At 27.3% G+C, this 20,897-nt stretch overlaps 3 protein-coding genes and 1 long non-coding RNA gene across 4 annotated transcripts; 3 read left to right on the plus strand and 1 right to left on the minus strand.

Annotated features, from left to right (window-relative positions):
* Positions 1–426: 426 nt before the first annotated feature.
* LOC122511118 (iron-sulfur cluster co-chaperone protein HscB) lies at positions 427–2,231 on the plus strand. Its single transcript, XM_043626179.1, has 3 exons — positions 427–1,014; positions 1,112–1,368; positions 1,962–2,231. The coding sequence occupies exons 1-3, from the start codon at positions 637–639 to the stop codon at positions 2,089–2,091; spliced, it is 765 nt and encodes a 254-aa protein (XP_043482114.1). The 5' UTR covers positions 427–636; the 3' UTR covers positions 2,092–2,231.
* On the minus strand, positions 2,124–3,112 carry LOC122511119 (adenylate kinase isoenzyme 6). The gene is made up of 3 exons (XM_043626180.1): positions 2,926–3,112; positions 2,698–2,849; positions 2,124–2,630 (listed from the first exon to the last, which is right to left on the minus strand). The coding sequence occupies exons 1-3, from the start codon at positions 2,954–2,956 to the stop codon at positions 2,289–2,291; spliced, it is 525 nt and encodes a 174-aa protein (XP_043482115.1). The 5' UTR covers positions 2,957–3,112; the 3' UTR covers positions 2,124–2,288.
* Positions 3,113–3,283: 171 nt separating this feature from the next.
* LOC122511065 lies at positions 3,284–4,806 on the plus strand. The gene is made up of 3 exons (XR_006302485.1): positions 3,284–3,317; positions 3,416–3,628; positions 4,659–4,806. It is a non-coding gene; the product is annotated as an uncharacterized LOC122511065 (long non-coding RNA).
* Positions 4,807–6,440: 1,634 nt separating this feature from the next.
* Positions 6,441–18,778, plus strand: LOC122511075 (E3 ubiquitin-protein ligase UBR2). Its single transcript, XM_043626118.1, has 3 exons — positions 6,441–6,726; positions 10,788–16,273; positions 17,638–18,778. The coding sequence occupies exon 2, from the start codon at positions 10,827–10,829 to the stop codon at positions 16,182–16,184; it is 5,358 nt and encodes a 1,785-aa protein (XP_043482053.1). The 5' UTR covers positions 6,441–6,726; positions 10,788–10,826; the 3' UTR covers positions 16,185–16,273; positions 17,638–18,778.
* The last annotated feature ends 2,119 nt before the right edge of the window (positions 18,779–20,897 follow it).

Genomic DNA, 20,897 nt, shown 5'->3' on the forward strand with positions numbered 1-20,897 from the left:
AAAATGAAAGAGCATTTTGTCCAAATGATCAAAAATAGAAATACACGATTGGTTATTAATTATTTATTCCTATCGTCTAACCAATCAAAATAAGAGATTACTTCAAATTTGAAAACATCAGTGACTGTGAATGGAGCACAAGGTTAATTGACATGAGAATTCGCCCTTAATCTTCACAGCCATTTTTAATTTTTACTAAAATTGAATATAAAAAAATTTTTTTTTGCAATATATAGACAATTTGCATATTTGTAAAAATAACATTTATTAAATTTAAAATCAATTATAGAAACTTTGTAAATTCAACTTCAGCGGCAACAATTGAAAGTTTAAATACATTTTTTTGTCTATAGTTGGTAATACTGGCTCAGTGATAAAAAAACAATTTTGCAAAAAGTGATTTTTAAACTTTTTATTCTTTTTTTAAAACAAAAAATATAAATAAATTTTTTCAATTTTTAATAAGGTTGAATAAACTTAAACTAGCGAAATTATTTCATTGTAATAAATAATATAAAACTATTGATTTAATATATGTTTTATTGAGAGAAGCGAGACAAGAAATTCTATTTGGAACTTTTTTTTCATATGCTTTTATGAATTCGTAGGTTATATTTTTAAAGGAAAAAATAAAAAATGTCGAAAATTAATTCGAAAATTGTTGGAGCAACTTTAAATTTTATGAAGAGAACACAGTTTTCAAAAAGACAAGAATTCTGTCGAATTTATCATTCTTGTCATGCAATAAAGAATTTAACATCAACGTCGAATAAAACAAAACAATTGGGTTATTGCAGCGAGAGTTTATCAAAGTGTTGGAATTGCAAATTTCCCTTTAAATCAGAATTATTTTGTTCAAAATGTAAATCCCTGCAGGAAATGCCGGAGGATTTAACGTATTTCGATATTATTGGAGTAAAAAAAGATTTCGATATTGATAAAAATGACCTACAGAAAAAATACCGTCAAATGCAAAATAGACTTCATCCTGATAAATTTAGCAACAGCTCAGAGGTAAATTGTTTTTAAATTTAATTTTTGATTTTACGAATTAAAAATTATTTTTTTTTAAAGAAATCATTTCTAATTGAGTCTCATGATAAAATTATAGGAAGAGAGGCAAATATCCGAGAAACTTTCTTCGTTGATAAACAAGGCTTATCACACATTATCACTTCCATTACAGAGGGGAATATATCTATTAAAATTGAATAATATAACACTTCCCGAGAGCACAACAAATGTTGATCCAGAATTTCTCATGGATATTTTAGAGAAAAATGAAGAAGTCGAAAAAGCATCTAAAGACGAATCAACAGCTATTAAATTAATTGTAGAAAATAGAAAAACACTAGCCGATTTAACAAAGTAAGTATTTACAGGGTTGCCATAAAAATTCCATTTTCTTTTTCCCTGATTTCCAGAAAAAATTTTGACCTTTTCCCAAACTCTAAAGAATATTATGATTCACTCTAAAAATGATTAGATACTCAAAAAAATGTTCTATTATATTTATTTGCGAATTTGCTTAATTGTAAAATTATTCAAAAACGCCAAATAACTTTATTTTTTAATAAATATTTAATCATTACTATTTTTCGATGGAAATTAAGATTTTCAAAATTTCTAATTTAAACCTTCTTCAAAATAATTCAACAATTTATAAAAATAATATATTATAAAACATAAAGAAATCGATCACTTCACTTTCTTGATGTTTTATAATAGAATCAAAGAATTCTTTAAAATTTCTATTGTTTTGGAAAATAATTGAATTTATGGAAAGAATTTTAATATTTATTTAGATTGTTGAATTTTTTCAAAGAATTGCGTTAAAATTTAAAAAATTGAAACTAATTTCAACAGAATTGAAATTAAAATTTCCCTGACCTGTGGCAACCCTGATTTAATCTATTTTGACTCAACAATTGTCATGAAAAAAAATTATTTTTATTTTTCAGAAATGTATCTGATGCTTTTAAACGACAGGATATTGAAACAGCGAAACAATTGTTAACAAAAATGAGATACTACACGAGCATTGAAACAAGATTGAAAAAAATTAAGCAAGATATAGGAATTGTAGAATAAACAATTTAGAATAATGTACTGTAAATAATAGTTCTCAGTGTAACAACATTCAGAGTTTTATGTATATGAGTAAATTCTCATAAAAACAAAAAACAAAATTGTGATAATGAATTTTTATGTTATTTCAAGAATTTGAAATCTTTCAAGGAAAAAAATAAATGGAAATGTATATAAAGTGAAAAAAGAATTTTTAACTTTTACGATCCTTCGTTATCTATTTTCCACTTTTGAATCCACTGACATATCCTATTAATGTTGCTTTCCATTTGATCCGGTGTATTACTAGTGAGTTCATAAACTATTTCCTCTTTATACGATTCCTTAGCTTCCTCAAGTATAGTTTGAAATATTTCACAATCTATATTGTCCTCTAATTTTTTCCCTTTATAACCTCTTGCAACTAGTCGATCATAGAGAACTGTATTGTCTGTTCTCAAGACAAAAACAATGTCAAACCAACGTTCTGGAAAAAATTCTGCTCCGTGATAATCAACAATTTTTCCTCCTTTCTCCATTAGACCCTCCATAATATCGAGTAACTATTTGACAAAAAAAAAAACACGTGTCTAAAAGTATTAATCGTATAAGAAAAAAATATTAAATTACCTTTTCCTCGTTTAAAATTTGACATTGATATTGTTCATCGAATTCCTCTAGACAATTGTATTGTTTTGCTAAAGAACTGACATCGAGCCACTCTAATTCTGTTCTTGTTGCTAATTTTTCGGATAATTTACTTTTTCCAACACCTGGTGTGCCTGTATAATATTTTATTTTATTAATTTTATTTATAAAACATAACCTTTGTTTTTATAACAAATGTTTATTATTTACCTGTTACTAGAATATTTGGATTTTTCCTCATTGTTGGTATATAAACAATTCTATTTTTTTAAAAGTTGATTGAATTTACTTTTAAAAGCTGTATATTCACTTTATTCACTTGTTTTACTTATTTTTCAATTGTTTTTTTTATTAATTGTTTCGATTGTTTCAAAACAGTCAGAAAAGAAAATAAAGCCGCAACTATAAAGTCTGATACACATACACGAACCTTAAGCTTTGCGCAAGTGGACAATTTTTAATCGACCAATCAGAAGAGAGAGTTCATGAGGCGAGAAGTAATCGATATATCGATCCGCGTTCGATTCGAGACTTCTCGCTGCTATCGCTACTTGGCGATCACACCAATCAGATGCGAGCCGAATTCATGCTTGTTTGGACCTGTATGTACAGTTTGAACAATTTTTTGAGCAATTCATTGTCGTTTGTTGTAAAAAGAATTTTGCTAATAATTTTTGCGTATTTGTTTGACTGTTTTCAGAGTCCAATCGGCGGCCATTGTTGGAAGCGTGCATGCCACGGAAAAGCTCGGGCAACATGATGGAGACGATTTTCAGTCCCGTAGAACTTGGTCTCCTCGTTAATGGTTAAAATCCAAATTGTTCATTTGGATTTTAACCTAGGGGAGGGATCTCCGGGGTATATTGGACTGAAATCGTTTTCATCATTTCACGGAAGGAAATCGGGTAACTTGGTGAGACTTCGTAATTTTTTTTACAACTTTGTCTCAATGATGAATAACTGATCAAACATATTATTAAATCAATATTTTGTCTCTAATTTTTCTATTTTCAGTGGAATTACGAATACTAGTACTTTTTATAGGGATTTTTCGTCAAAAATAATTTTTGAGGTTATAATTTGCAAATTACAAATTTTTCTTTTTCTACTTATATTTCTCAATTTCTTAGGTTATTTTCGTAAATTCTATGACCTTTTTTCGTATTATTAAGTCCAAAAGTAGGTAATATTTTTGGATATTTTACGATTCCTGTCCATATTTGGATCGATGGGTGAATATAGGCGGGGGGGGGGGGGGATTCTAAATCAATAATGTTTATCGAGTTTTAAGCAAATATAAACAAATTTAATTGTTTGTATCTCAAATTTTGTTAAATAAAAGTAAATTTTAACTTTATAATCGTATTTAAAGTAGAAATGTACAAAATTTTCATTGTGCAAAATTAATATTTAACCTTAAAATCGAGCTAAACGTTAAAATCGTTAAAATACACCATTTTTATCGTAAAAAGTAGTTATTAACGTTAAAATCGTGTTTAACATAGAAATTCACAAATTTTATTGACAAAATATAATTGTTAAACATAAATTTAGAATTTAGGAAACATTTGTAATTTGTAATTGTAATTTTGGTATATTTATTGAAAATAAAATTAGACAGTACAGTCGAAGCAAAAATTGTAATTTAATTTTACACTTTTTTCTTATGAAATTAAAAAAAAGTGTATGAATTTCGAATATTTTTCAATAATAGTCGTATCAATTTTTTTTGTTACTTGCTGACGGTAAAATTAATTCGTATAAGGTTTTATTCGATTTGTTAAATTTTAATGGATCAAAATGTTTTATTCAAAGGAATTAAAAAGAAATTTTGTTCATTGTTTGTCAGATTTGTTTTAGAAAAATTTATTATTTTATTACATTTTCAATTTATAGATTATATTTTACAATCGTATAATAATTATTTTCTCTTTTATTTTCAGAGCCGTATCGGGAGAGAAACGGAGTAAAATTTGCAAATTTTGAGAGAATTTTATTTTTTGAATAATATTCGGCTCGCCATAGAAATTGTATTAATTTCGAGTTTTTTATAATATAAATTTTTTTATTCTAAATAATTTTCAGTATATTTTTAACTAAACTCAGTGTTCGGGTTTAAATATTAGAGTTGCGAGTATTTAAATAAAAACTCTAGTGTTGCGAAAATTAAAAAAAAGTGTGAGCATCTGGCAGTCTAAACAAATTTTAATTGCATTCAAGTATTTTAACAGGTAAGAAAACAAAATTATAAAAATCTCTCGTATTTTTGTTATTTTCAAAATTTATTTGTTTAGAATTTAGGAATTTAGTTCTTTCGTAATTTTTATTGGTTCGCAGATAAAATTGCATTTTAAAATCGCTTTTCAGGAGTAAATTTTAACTTTTTTTGGAAATTCGTTTAAATTTTACAGTAATGAATATATTGAAAACGTTATTCAAATACATTCCTCAAATTAATTTAATAAACTATATTATAATTTTTGAATTTTATTACATTTGTTATTTTTTTTACAGGTTTCAAGAAACAAAAGGAGGAATTTCTAAGTGATTCAAGAAAACGTGTTGGCAATTTCCGGATCAGTGCAGCTGAGAGAAAAGGAAATTTCTTCAACTTGTGTCAACTTCTGTCAACGTCTGCCAACTTCTAAATCATAAACGGTTTGTCCCTCTTATTCTCAGTTGGAGATAAGTTGTAATAATTTTTTTTTTAAATTTCCACAGTGATAGGTATGTGGTAATTTGTTTAAAATTATGATTTTAAACAAATTTATTATTTATGAAATTATTCTCATAAATCGGTCAATTTTTCTCTTGTGTGTCAGTTACAATTCTCGTTATTTTGTAACTCAAAATTAATTATCGACAATTTTTTACTGAACATTTTTATAAGCTCTTCGCATTTTTTGAATTGGTATGAGAAATTATTTTCGTTTCAACATTTTTTTAATGCATCTTCGCTGATTTCTTGGCCAAATTTCTATTCGTATTCGTTTTCAGATTTAAATCTGCTTCAACTTCGTTTTTTGTGTGTCAATTTTCCGCTTTGCTTACGAATGTTTTCTTTTTGTGACGAATTTTCAACAAATTTTCGCATTTGCCCCAATATTAATAAATTTTTAGGTATTTTTTTCGTTTACTTTCTTGTTGTTTGTTAATTGAAATTTTCCATTATCATTCGTTCTTGTTATCTTATCACACAAAAATTAATTTTTTTCATTTTTAATTCAACTAATAATTAGTAATTAGTGAATGGTAATTTATAAATTTTACTAATTAAATTTTTATTTATACTAATTTAATAGTAATTAACTACCATTAACGAATTAATGATCTTCTATATTATTTTAATTATTGTCGACTTCAACAAAAATTTATTTGAATAATTATTTAACGATCAAGTTAAATAATCACTGTTTGTTATTAATTTTTAATTACAATTAAATTAAATTAATAATTTCTTTACAATTTGAAAGATAAAGAATACACTTTATTACATATTTTCAAATTTCCCGCTCTGGAAATTTACAATATTACCAGTGAAGAATATTGAAAGTTTCGATGAAACTTTACAATTGCAAAAGTAAATAAAAAAAGAATGCAATTTAAATTGGCGCTGCAATCAGTTGAGCAGAAACAAGCAGAAAACATTGCAGTAAAGAACTGTAGTTTCCAATCTTACCATTCTCATATAACCAAAGTATTTTGGCATTGTAGCCAAGAAGACTAGCGATTTGTAGCCATTTTGTGTGTTGTGGAACCAGCTGTCTTGTGTATATCAAAGTGACTTCCTTATATACGTTTAAAAAACGTGATATGTCAAAGACAGCGATAATTTAATAAAGAAAAAATGCGCAGTGTCAATGGAATTGCGTTAATTGTCTTGAAATAATAAAGATTTGATTGAAACAAATGTTAAATAAGGAATTAAAGATCATTGGCATTTTGTAAAACACACAAAGACATTTCCTTGTCTACTTTTTATTGACCTTGGTCCGATCGTCGTATATACGAGTGAGTATATTATCCTCGAAAGTGGTTAAAAATAAAACCCCTTTTACATTTCAATAAGAAAAAATTATTAGAAATTTATGCTAATTTCTCTTTTGTGCATGCATTTCTGTCTATCACGCTCCTATTGTTTTTTTTATGCAATCATAGTGCGTAGCACATTCATAAAACATGTTGGCAACTATACTATATACTCATCACAATAAGCCTATTAAACATTATTATTTGATTATAAAATAAAAACTAACTTAATTTAATTAAAATGACAATTGAAAATGTATATTATTTTCTGTTAAAAAAAAGTTTTAAAGCTGGGGATGTTGCTTGGTATATATAACTTTCTCTCGAATTGAAAGGGACATACTTTAAACGTCAAAATGGAATAGAGGTCATAGCACTTGTAAAATTCAGTGAAAAATAATTCTCACATGTATCCTATAAATAGTCTAAAAAAAAAACAAAGTTGGAAATTTTTCTTTTCTTGTATTTTTCAATCAGTTCGACAAGATTTTTAATTTAATCTGTTTCTTCAAATGTTTATTTGTATTATTTGAAATGCTCATGTTTAATTTATAAACCGATTCGTAATCGTTTAATTGGGAGTTAAAAATTCATAAAAGTCAATTTAATGAGAAAACTTGTTATGTAACTGGAATATTTTCTTTTCAATTTATGGTGAATTATTAATTAAAAGAAAAAAATGTTGAATATAAACAAAAATAATTATAAAAATATTTTCTTTTTTCTTAACCTCTGAAAGTTTTTATTTTTGAACATTTTCTAATTCTACTTATTACGATGATTATGCAATTTTTTTCACATTATTTCGACATTTAAAGATATTTAGAAGAAAAAATCTTTGGCACATGACGAGTAATAGTTTTAAATGTTTTTATGTATTGTAATATGAGTAATATGTTTATGCCTGTTTTGTTATTACTCATTCTTACAAATATGTATCTAACATTTACTATATATTTATTTGTCGGCTACGAATTCTATAATATATTTAAAAATGCATAGTCATGTACAAATTTAACTTCCTGGGAGCCATTTAAAATCTGATTCACACTGATCGTGATATTACTACGTCACATTTAGGCTTTAAATTTATTTCCGAATGTTTTTTTTTATAGAATCTTTTTTTAGAATATAATTCTATTTTGTTTTTTTATTTTTTCTTATAAGGAAAATTTATCGATTTTGTCATTTTTAAGGGAAATTAAATATACTTCAAGTTTCTTTTTTCTATTTATTATTTATTGATAATAATTTATTTGAGTCTAAAAAAGTAAAACGTAAAAAGATTCATGTAGGAAACGTTCTTTACATTTTTTATGTTTCACTTCACTGATAGTATTGATTAATTGATAATAAAAATCGTTGATATTCATGAAATAAAGACGAAACTTTACGAGAGAGAAAACAAAAAAAAAGTGCACGTGGTTTTTTTTTGGTATTTTTTAAATCAATAAATCCATATTTTACAAGAAGAGAAAAATTTCCAATTTTCTAAAAATTGATAATTTGAATAATTTTTCTTTTTTGAAAATAAAAATCTCTTACAGTTCTTATTAAAGTCTTTTAGTTTTTATTAATCTCTTAAAATCCAGATTTTTTAAAGTTAAAAAAAGATTTGAAATATTCTTGTTTTAGGTATATCTTTGTGTCACTTTTGTTTTTTCTTTTTTGCGTATTTTATAAAATCGACCTTCGTAGTATATTTTTTGTATTCCAATTCAGTCGACTTCCTATTTTAAACTCTGGTTTTCAGTTTAAAAAAAATATTTATTACTTTTCGAGACAAATAAAATATAAAGAAAAAATTTTTGTTTTTAATTAAAAATGCTTTTTATTTCATTTTATGTATTTCAATTTTATATTATTTATTTTATTGCTAATTAGGGTGCATTCATATTTCCTGAAGTTAATTACTTAGAATTTACAAAAAAATTGAAATTTTCTTTTGTTTACTAATATTTCTAAGTAACTAAATTTATTTAAATATTAAATTTTCTCTACTGATTCATTAATTATTATTAAACTTAATTTCTACTAATCGAGTTTTTAAATATTTTTTGAAAAAGAAAATTTAATTATGTTGGTGAAGTTCAAAACGTTTTTTAAGAACAATTATTTAGAAAGAAAATATTTTTCTATTAAAATTTTTGTCTGGAAAAAATTTTTACAATATTTTTTGATTAATAACTTTATAAAGAAAAAATTGTAAACGAAAAATGGTGTTATTTTCTGCATGAGAAATATATTTTTCATCCAATTGTTAATAAATGTGAATTTCATCCACGTATTTTATTAAATTTAAACAAAGTTGAAATTCTCAATGTTGATCTTAAAGAAAAAAATTTGTTTAAAATATTATATTATTTTTAACAAATATACAACAATTATTGTTGAAATATACATGAAAATCTTCCTTTTTTATATATTTTTGTGTTAAATTATTGCGTTTTTACTGAATAATATACTTTTTAAACAATTTTTTCGTTGATAAAATTTGTGCACTTCAACTGGCGGTTAAATTGAATAAAAATTACTTTAAATAAACTTTTTGTTAAATAATAATTATATAAATAGAAGTTAAATAAAAAATTTATTAGATATACTGTTATTAAATAGAAATTTTGTTAAATGAAATGAAACGCTATATAAAAAGTCTTCTAAATTATAAAATTGGTCAAAAAAAAACGTGAGTGAATTTCATAACGTTAACGATCAACGATTGAGAGAAAAAAGTACTTTTTATGCAGAGAACAATATTTTTTGATTACAAGTTATTCTTTTTTAAAAATGGTTGATCAGAAAATATTGTAAAAAACTTTTTTAGATAAAAATTTGAAAACTAAATCTTTGATTATAAACATTGTAAATTTCACCAACGTCAAAAAAACCGATATTTTTAATTTTTATTAACTGAGAATCGTAAATATCGTAATTTTTGATAAATAATAATAATTTGAATAATAATTTGATAATAATAATTTGAATAATAATTTGATAATAATAATTTGAAAAATAATTTTAATAAATAATGTTCCTAAAGTTCTAAACGTTAAAATGAACGAAATTTATTTATTTGTTCTTTAATTAAAATTTTTATTACAATAATTTTGTATGAAATTGAAAAAAAAGTTTCTAAATGTTTAATTTAGTTTTTTAATTTTTATTACAGCCAGAATTAAATGACAATATTTGTAATGGAAAATATTTCGTTCATTTGAAAGTTCAAAACTTGTGAATCATAATAAATAATAATAAATAACATTATATTTTATTATTTTTTATTAATTATTAATTTTGACTGTTGCTAAGGAAAAATTAATGCATCTGTAAATAAGAAATTTTAAATTTCTGAAGTGTTAGTAAATCTTTATTTTCAATTACAAATTTGCAACTCGTAGTAATAAAATATTTTTTAGTATTTAAAAAGATTTTTCTAAATTTATAACGTTGGTGAAATTCACAACATTATATTTTATTAATTTTTATTAATTATTAATTTTGACTGTTGTTAAGGAAAAATTAATAAATCTGAAAATAATAAATTTTAAATTTCTGAAGTGTTAGTAAATTTTTATTTTCAATTAAAAATTTGCAACTCGTATAGTAATTAAATATTTTAATAATCAACGATATAGAAGGAAAAATATTTTTCTATTGAAATTTTGATCTAAAATAATTTTTTACAATATTTCTTGATAGGTATTTAGAAAAAGGAATTTGTAAACAAAAATATTATTTTCTAGATAAAAAAATTTTTTTTTTTCCTAATCGTTGATCGTAAACGTTGTGAACTTCACTCATGTAATTATTACTCAAAAGGATCAAGAGAATAATTTAATTTTTGTTTGTTTGAAAATTAATTTTTAAATAAAAATATGTTATACAATTTTTATTTTATATAACAAGCATTCTTGGGAAAAAAATTAGTCTCTCTCTTTCTTTTCTTTTCTGTTTCTTCCTCTCAGTAAATCCTCCTTGTAGATTGACTCTTCTTAGACAGATTAAAAAATACAGAATTTGTAACAAATCTTTTTTATTTGCAGTATTCTAGTGTAAAAATTAATTAAAAAAAAGGCAAAAGGATGAACGAGGAAAATGAGCAAAGTGAAAAGAGTGAAAATATGGATAATACACCAACATTTCACTCCCTTCCGATATATATTAATTCCCATAAGCCTTGTGTCAATTTGTGGATGGAGAAAATGAATAAAGGTTCATTGACTTTATCGAATTTAAAAGAACATTGGAGAGTTTGGGTACCCAACATTTACAGTCCCGAGGCAAATGATGATTGTCTCGATTGGAATTTCGATGAGGATACAGCGAAAAAAATGTTATTTAGTACACTCGAGGAATTTATATGTAATGGCGAGCCACAGGTTGTTTTAAAATTATTAAGCGAATTGGATAATCCACCATCGGTATGTGGACGTGTTTTAAAAATGGGTGAACCAACGTATAATTGTCGTGAATGCGGTGTCGATTCAACATGTGTATTATGCCTCGATTGTTTCAAACAATCGGCACATCGTAATCATAAGTATAAAATGGGAACATCACCAGGTGGCGGTTGTTGCGATTGTGGCGATACTGAGGCGTGGAAAAAGGAACCATACTGTAAAATTCATTTAGCTGGAATACAAGCACGTGAATCGGGAGCACGTAAATTACCGCAGGATGTTATTGATCGTGCTGTTTTTATATTCGAAGCGGTCCTAAAATATTGTTATGAATTATTATCAATGGAACATACACCAGGTCTACCATCGGATCTATCGCTGAATGACACTGATGAGAATCCCCTGGGTCTATTAGCGACAGCCGATACATATTGCACCGTTCTCTACAATGACGAGATACACACTTTTGATCAGGTCATCAGTACTCTTACTCGAGTGATAAAATGTACTCAACGTGATGCCATTGAATTTGTCACTAATATTGATCGTGAAGGTAGAACCGTTATTAAATGCTCCGGTTTTTTCCACTGTAGTGAATTAAAATCAGAAATTGAACGTTTCATGACAAGAAATAATAATCGACCGTTAAAAGTTCTTGTTGTACATGCACATGTAATAGCACATCAAATATTTGCCATGAAATTATTAAGATGGTTACAGGGTTTTATTAGTCTTTGCGAAGGTTTTCGAATATTGTTCAGTAATATTGCGTTGAATACAAAATTACCAGAGATTACAATTGTTGAAGGTATTTTAATGAGGGATTCACAACTTTGGAAATCGGCGAGAACGGCTTGGCATAAATTGTTTATTACTGGAATGTTGATGGAATATGAGAGTAAAAAGGCGTTGGCAATTGTTTTTACACAGAGATATGGTTCGGTGATGAAAGATTTTATTCGTGATGATCATGATCATTCGTTTTCGATTGTTTCATTTTCGGTACAACTCTATACGACGCCAACATTGGCGCATCATTTAATAGCGCATCATGATGTTTTGTTTATTTTATTCAATACGTTCATTTCGGAGAGTTCGAGGAAATGTAATGCAGCTGGTAAACTTGAATTTGAGAGAAATTCACCTAATATTCCCTTTAAGAGGGCGCATTTTATTCTTTATGATTTGAGATATTTGTTGAGTGTGAAACCGGATACTTGGACTGATGAATTGCGAAGGGGATTTTTACAGGGTGTTAATTTGTTGTTGACACTTTTGTGTAGTATGCAATCGATGGACGCGGTTGTTAGACAAGTTGGACAGCATATGGAATATGAACCGGAATGGGAGTCGGCTTTTAATCTTCATATTAAATTGTTTCCGGTTGTTAGTCTCGCTTTGGAGTGGTGTGGATCGGATAAGACGGTTTTGATAAAGGCTTTTCGATTGGTTTTGAAGAAACTTTATGAACAACCGGATAATGGACGTTCACAGGTGAGGGAATTGGCTGATCATAGTACTTCTTGTATTCAGTATGATGTCTCGTCGGAACCAGTGTCGATACACTTGCCTCTTTCACGTTTTCTCGCTGGACTGTTTCTCTATCTGGAGCAGTATGATCTTCATTTTCAAAGTCCAGAATTTGCGATTCCAACGAAACCGACTCCGGAGCAAATAATTGAACCAGTATTAAGAGCACAGGCGATGATATCACAAGTACATGCCGGTATGTGGCGACGAAATGGTTATTCGCTCATCAATCAACTCTATTTCTATCATAATGTGAAATGTCGAACGGAAATGTTAGACAGGGATATTATTTTACTTCAGGCTGGGGCGGCACTTATTGAGAGTAATGAATTTTTGATATTGATTCTAAATAAATTTAATTTACTCAATTGGGCGGATCCTGAATTTGAGATAAATACGTTGAGAAATCCGGAGGAGGACAGTATTAGGCAGACTATTAATTTAGTGGAGGAATTTTTGGGATTGTTGAATACGATTATTGGGGAGAGACACGTGCCTGGTGTTGGGGAAGTAACCGAGGACGATCGTTTGAGGAAGGAAATAATTCAGCAACTTTGTATTAAACCCCTATCGCATTCGGAACTCAATAAAACATTGCCAGATGATGTGCATCATGAAACGGGAATGGAGAGAGTGATTGACGATGTGGCGAATTTCAAGAAATCGATTAAATTATCCGGGGGTAAGGGATTGTATAAACTAAAACCTGATCTTTACTCCGAGTACAATGTGTTCTTTTATCATTACACCAAGGAGGAACTTAGTAAATCGGAGGAGGAGCAGAGAAAACGTCGTAAAGCTGCAGGAGAGCTGGAATGTTGTCCTCCGCCAAGATTGCCGAAATTAACCGAATCGTTTAGTTTAGTGGCGAATTTATTAAAATGTGATGTGATGTTTCATATAATGGAGACAGTATTGTCGAGAGCTTTGAATTTACGAGCGAGAAGTTATTCTGAACCACAGGTGCACAAGATACTTCATCTGATTGGTTACGCATTGCAGGAGCAGGAGTCCGGTAATTATGCATTTTTGAATTTCACCAGTCGTGCCACCAAGTGGAATATTTTGAAATATTTGGAAGAATTGTCGAGTAGTCCACGTATTGATTCACATGCCGATTTACTCACTTGGGTTCTGGGTAAATATCGAGAAGTTGCGGGTGTTTCGGAGAAGGAACCAGTGGCGACGACATCGACATCAACACAGCAGACGGAGGAACCTGAGAAGAATGGTAAAGAATGGAGAACGAAAATGGCAGCGCAGAAACGGGCGAAAATAATGGCACAAATGGCAGCTATGCAGAATCATTTTTTGAAGAAGAATGCGAAATTATTTGAGGAAACGACACTTGATATTGATAATAGTGAGATTAAGGGATCGCCAATGGATCTGGTGGAGTGTACACAGGACGCGATTGTTGCATTGGGACCTAATCAGACAAATCGATTGTGTGACAAGAAGACGGATACGTGTATTCTCTGTCAGGAGGATCAGACAGTGACGGCAACGGGTTCGGGGCTACAGGTCATGGTTCTAGCTGCTTTCGTTCAACAATCGACTGTTTTGTGTCAAAATCGGGATAATGCTGTGGAACCTGATCCCCTTTATTTGTCAGCGAATCTTGGAGCTTCGCCTCATACTCGTACGTGTGGTCACGTAATGCACGCACTCTGCTGGCAGAAGTATTTCGAAATTGTCTTCAACAAGGAGAATAGACGTCCGTATCGTTTGAGACAGCCCTCGAGTTTCGACGTCGATCAGCTGGAGTACCTCTGTCCACTTTGCGAATGCCTCAGTAATACTATATTGCCATTGATGCCAGCTCTCGGTCATCTACAACCATCCATTCAGCAACCGAATCTAACTTTTGAAAATTGGTTGAACGCTTTGAAAATAACACTCACTTGTAAGGGTCAAAAGAATTCTTCTGTGGAAAATGTGCACGATCCAACGTGTCGTTATTGTTCGGTAGCAATGAAACAGGGATCATTGGCAGAAGCCTCATCATCAGAGGGTGAAACATTCTCGTGTCCGGTGCAGAAGGTAATCGATCAACTTGGCGACGATGGAGTGGCATTTCAGTCGCTTTATTCGAAACCCGGACCAAGTTTGTCGGAACATTTGATGTCGATGATTCATACATTTGCCGAAGCGACCTACACGAAGGGATTGAATGTCCGTGAGGATGATAAGGATCCAAGAGTGCCGCTTCTCGCTTGGAAATCGACGGCGTACACTATTCATGCGATTGAATGTCTTTTGAGAGAAATTGATAAACCTTTACTTGGTGCTTTATCGTCTAGACAGAGGGACAGTTTGGAGGGTTTGGCGAGAATATCGGCAGTAATGGGTTCGACACGCACCGATTTTCCCACAAAATCCGAGAGTTCAAGTAATGATATGACTATTGCTAATCATGCTCTGGCTTATTTATCGATTCTTCTGGACAGTACGCAGGACGGTGTTTCGATTTATGATTGGGATCCTTTTGGTCTTTTGGTTGGACTTGTTAATTCACTGCCAAGTTTGTTCAACACTAGAATAAATGAGAATCCAACAATTCTAACGGGAGGAATAGCGGAACTTTATGCATTGAAACTCGTCTTTATTGCATTGATTGTGAAAATTTTACTAACGACGAAATTCGAAGAGAGTGAAGTGATGGATGTTGATGGACAATTGTCGGATGATGATTGTAAGTCGATATTGAAAATGGCTGAAAATATGCAGATAAAGGTTGGTAGTCAATCGGCAGCTGAATTATGGAGGCGAGTGAAAATCGCCTGTTTACCATTCTTGAGATGTTGCGCATTATATTTTCATTATGTGACTGATGTACCGGCTTTGATTGAATTAACATGCGAGGGTGGCGATACTTATGAGAATATTTGTAAATATCTTGGACTTCCGACAACTTGTGACAAATTATTAGATTCGGATGTTGTTATGCAATTGTCGAAAGTATGGTCCGATCGTCCTGACGTTAAGGACGAGAGGATTAAGGATGTTGCCATTAAAGAACCATTGAGAGTTAATAAATTGGTCGATCTGCCGGATGATTATAGTGAGCTGATCAATATGGTATCATTGTTCGCATGTCCAAATAGTGATCGTGAAGATTCGCGAAATCCAACAATGTGTTTAGTTTGTGGGGCAATGTTATGCTCGCAGAGTTATTGTTGTCAGACTGAATTAAATAAAATGATGGTCGGTGCTTGTTCATATCACGCAAGTAAATGTGGATCTGGTGTTAGCGTATTTTTACGTGTACGCGAATGTGAAATTCTCTATATGAGAAGTCCCAATCGAGGATATTTTGCATGTCCACCTTATGTTGATGAATATGGAGAAACTGATCAAGGTTTACGGAGAGGGAATCCAATGAGACTTTGTCGAGATAAATATAAACAATTAAATCAACTTTGGTTAGATCATGGACTTCATGAAGCCATTGCAAGAGCCATTGAATCTTCCAGTAATCTCATGTCAACACAATGGCATCATCTATAACTGTTTTAGTGATCATTACAAATTTTAGCCTGGACGTTTTAACCAAAAAATAATATTTAAAAAATGGAAGAGAAAAATTTATGATTAGTGTAAGTAACTGAAGTAATATATCAATTTTTTCACAAATACACCGAAAAAGAATATTTTTCAAATTGGAGAATTTTTATCTTCTTCTTGTTGTTCTGCTTTTTTTGCACTGAAGTATTGCCAATTTAAATTTCTTCTTTTTGAAAAATTCAAGCACAGTGAGAATGAAAATTATTTAATTCATAATTATTTCTGAACTTGAGTCAGATTTATTTTTCTATTCTTTATTTTCAAAAAAAATTACATTTCAATTAAAGAATTTTTTTTTTGTATTTGAAAATTAATTATTTATTTTATATTATTTATGAATTTAAATGAACTTATTTTTTTTCAATGATAAATTTTTTATTATAAAAAATGACATTTTAAGTAAAGAAAATTTTTTTGTATTCGAAAATAATTGTTTATTTTTATATTATTTATAAAATTGAAATTGAATGAAATTTATTTTTTCTTCATTGATAAATTCTTTATTTTGAAAAAAATGATATTTCAATTAAAGAATTTTTTTTGTATTTGAAAATAAATTTTTTATTTCATATTATTTATGAAATTAAATGAAAATTTTTTTTCTACTGATAAATTCTTTACTTTGAAAAGAATGACATTTTAAGTAAAGAATTTCTTTTTGTATTCCAAACTAAATTTTGTACGAATAAGAAAAATTTTGTTTGTAGCATAAAATAATTTTGCTTCGAAGCAACAACTTTTCCTTTTTTGTATAAAACATATTTGACTTATGAAAAATAATTTAAAAATTGAAACACAATTTAAAAATTAAAACAATTTCAAAATTGAAAACTAATTTTTAAGTTGAAACATTATTTAAAAATTGAAACATAATTTAAAAATTTAAACTTAATTTTAAAAATGAAATTACATTTTGAAATTGAAATTTGATTTTAAAATTGAAGCAAAATTTCATAATTGAAACATGATTTTAAACTTGAAACCTAATTTCAAAATTGATAAATATTTTTATATTTCGAAAAACATTTTTATAAAACGAAAAAATTTTTCATTTATTGCTAATTATATATTATCTTTAGGATTTCTGTGAAATATTTTTCGAATTTGAAAAATATTTTCAAAATTGTTGTTAGTGTTCGTAATTAATGTGGTCTTCAGGTTTTATTTTAAATATTTTGAGAATTCGAAAAATACTTTTAAAAAATCGAAAAATTCTTTTCAAAATTCAAAAATAGTTCTTAAAATTCAAAAAATAATTTTATTTGTTGTTAAAATTGGTTTTAGCGTCTCTGTGATTTTTTGTTGTCTTATTTCTAAAATTTGAAGAATTCTTTTCTCGGTGTAGATTTAGAAATAGTTTTTTGGCAAATTCGTTAATTTCTTTTATATATTTCAGCGCTTGATGTTACCTCTATGACTTGGAAAAAAAGGCGCAGGAGGGAACTGAAAAGTGAATAAATCTGATTGTTATTTCTTTTTTTTGGTTAGTTTTTTGTCTTGTAACTCTTTTTTTTTCTTCGAAAAAAGGAAAACGTCGATTACAGAATTACTACCAGTGATTATAAAAACATTTGGATTCGCTTTGCGTCCACTTTGTGATGTAAATTCATATTATCGTTACAAAGTTTCAAATTCTTTCAAGAGTTTACTCAACTTTTTATTGTGTGAATTTTTAGATATAAATCCATTTACAATTTACTAATCAAAAAGAAAAAAAGGAAAAAAAAAGTTTCGTGATTCGCAAACAGAGGCATAGCTAACGAGAACTTCGGGTATCATTTATGGCAATAATATTATTAGCTGAAAATCAAAATTTATAGTTTAAGTATTAATAGAATTGTATGATATTATTTTATTAATTCTTTGAATTAATTGAAATTTGTAGGAAAATGTATAAATTGATTTTTTTTCTTGATAAATCCCAAGTGATAGTTTGTTACGCCACTGTGTTTTTTCTTATTAAACAAAAAAAAAAGAATATTAATGCTTCGTTTTTCCCTTAGACAACTAAAATACACCCGTCCACAAAGGATTATGTTATGTATTCTTCGTTACGATTTTGAAAAGAAAAAAAATATTTGACTTTCTTGTTATGCTCGGCAGAGTATTTGAGTTGTTTCGCAATTAAATTTTACTTGATTTCGAATCCCAGAAGTAAAATATTATAGGAGTTTTAGACATTTTTTTTTTTTTTTTTGATCAAATTCATTTTTAATGTCTTTCAACACGATTTTTTTTTTTTTTTTTTGATAAATTTTTTTCTTTAAAGAGAAGTTTCACTATAATTATTGTCGTGTAAACGAAAATGAATTATTGTATTACAAGGAAGATTCGATGTGTAAAATTTTTTATAAAACATAATTGATTCTTTTTAAATATAGGAAAAATTCTCTGTAAATATTAGTCAGTATTTATAAGAACCACAAATTTCTTAGAGAACTTCAATGTTAAAACTTATTTAATAATAAAACGAAAATAGAAAAAATATGTTTAACTCACATGCGATATATATATTGTCATTAAAATGTTTATTGAAATTATTGTATATTATTACTTCCATTATTTTCGATGACGTTTAAGTTTTCTAAGACTTGATAATTATCATTATCAACAATATTTCAAATTGATATATTGTAATTAATTTTAAAAAGAATGTTTTTTTTTCGTTTTTGATTCTTTTTTTTTTTTGATGACATAATTTTTAGTTTTACTTTAAAAGGTAGTTTTAATTTTTTTTTTAGTTTAGTTCGATATTCCTGGTAATTACTCAAAAAAAAGAAATTCTAGCGAATCTTTTTAGGTAAATTAATTTTTTACTGTTCAATGATATTTTGTTTTTTTATAATATTGTACTATTAATATAAATTTATCACTAAGTTGTTATTTGTGAATTGAAAATAATAATAATAAGAAAAAAACTTGTAAAATAAATTTATTAAATATTATCAAGTTTGTTTTTTGTGATAAATGTTTTTTTTTTAAATCAAAGTTTATTCTCTTTAATTTTACGAATGAAATAATTTAACACAAAATAAAGTAAATAAAATAAAATAAATAAATAAATAGATTTAAATAACTTTTCGGTAAATTTTTCTTTCTTATTCTTAATTTTTCCTTAATTTTAGAAATTAAATTTTTAGAAACATTTTTAAAAAAATTTTTTTATAACTTTTTGAAATTAACTTTTGAAAAATTTACTGTGTTGGTAACTTGTCTATTTTATCTGCAGTTGTTTGGCTTTTATCTACAGTTGGTTTTTAATTATCATTGGGAAAAGTAGATTTCTTGGTTTTCTTTTTAATACGTTTATTTACAAATTTAATATATTTAATAAAATTAGGTGACAAAGTTATTGCTAGCTAGTATTGAAAAATTAATTTATTAAAAAATATTTAAAATTTATTTTTGGTTTTTTTAACTGGTATTTAAGCGAAAATAGAATCAACGCCCCTGTGGTATGCTTTCCCAATTTACATTTCCGTACAGCTGGAAATCTATATAAAGGGGCTCTTAATTTTTAAGGATGAAATAAATTAATTTATAGTACAAATATTTTGAACAGTAATTACCAGGAATATTTAAGTAGTAAAATAATTAATAACTAATTAGAATTACATAATTAAATTCTTTTTTCAAAATGAAATGAATAGTGAAGTTAAATTAATTTTTTTTTTGTTATATCGGAATTAAAAAAATTTAAATATAAAAATATAATATTAATACGCTGAAAAATAATTTTATTTGATTTAAATAAACTATTACTTCACTGAAAAAATTGTTTTGTTTCACACAACTGTTAACTTGTATATTATTAAATGAATATTTATTTGTATCAAATAATTTTGATTTATGTCAATTAATGGCATTTGCTTAAAATACTGAAATAATTGGTTTAAGTAAAATTTATTTGTTGTAAAACATGAAGATGACCGTGTGATTAAATCATTATTGATATAATTTATTTGATTTAAATAAAAATTATTTGATTGAAGTAAATTTATTTGATAATTATCAAGTAATCGGTTGCAAATAAATTTTTTTATCTGTGTTGTCTATTATTAAATATCTATATTTGTATATGGAATAATTTTCGTCTATGTTAATTAATTTTTTTGCAGTCCAATTTATTAAGTTTGCTCCAAATACTGAAATTATTGGTCCAAATGCAATTAATTTGATCTAAATAAGTATTATTTGATGGAAGTAAATCTTTATTTGATAATAGACAAGTAATCTGCTATTTGAATCGAATAATTTATTTGACCAAATTCTTTCTTCGAGGGAAAACTTTATTAAAGTGAATCAAATTTCAGTGAAACAAATGTTTATTTAAATTAAATAAATATTTATCTGGTTTAGGCAAATTTTATTAAAACCTAAAAATAAGGCTCGTACATAAAAAATAGAGTATTTGATTCCAACATCATTTTTTTTCTGAGTGTTAGTTTCTGTGGTTCGAATAAAAGTAAAAAAAATACCAAAACCTTTGTCGAAATAAATTAAAAATGATTCAAGTAGTTTTAGTTTAAAATATACTTTAATTTTTGAAGAAAATTGATTTTTTTCTGGGTTTTTCTTATTTAAATTGATGCGCCCGGTGTATATGTAACTCGGGTTTCCATGAATGGAAATGAAAACGTTTTTGATCCTTAGGGA

This window comes from Leptopilina heterotoma, unplaced genomic scaffold (genome assembly GCF_015476425.1).
Source record: "Leptopilina heterotoma isolate Lh14 unplaced genomic scaffold, ASM1547642v1 Lhet_80, whole genome shotgun sequence".
NCBI lineage: Eukaryota > Metazoa > Arthropoda > Insecta > Hymenoptera > Figitidae > Leptopilina > Leptopilina heterotoma.

Coding starts and splice junctions, on each gene's coding strand:
- LOC122511075 (XM_043626118.1), top strand. CDS start 10,827: ATGAACGAGGAAAATGAGCAAAGTGAAAAGAGTGAAAATATGGATAAT.
- LOC122511118 (XM_043626179.1), top strand. CDS start 637: ATGTCGAAAATTAATTCGAAAATTGTTGGAGCAACTTTAAATTTTATG. Junction 1,015..1,111: donor AATTTAGCAACAGCTCAGAG/GTAAATTGTTTT, acceptor ATAAAATTATAG/GAAGAGAGGCAAATATCCGA. Junction 1,369..1,961: donor ACACTAGCCGATTTAACAAA/GTAAGTATTTAC, acceptor TTTATTTTTCAG/AAATGTATCTGATGCTTTTA.
- LOC122511119 (XM_043626180.1), bottom strand. CDS start 2,956: ATGAGGAAAAATCCAAATATTCTAGTAACAG. Junction 2,850..2,925: donor TCCAAATATTCTAGTAACAG/GTAAATAATAAA, acceptor AATATTATACAG/GCACACCAGGTGTTGGAAAA. Junction 2,631..2,697: donor AAATTTTAAACGAGGAAAAG/GTAATTTAATAT, acceptor TTTGTCAAATAG/TTACTCGATATTATGGAGGG.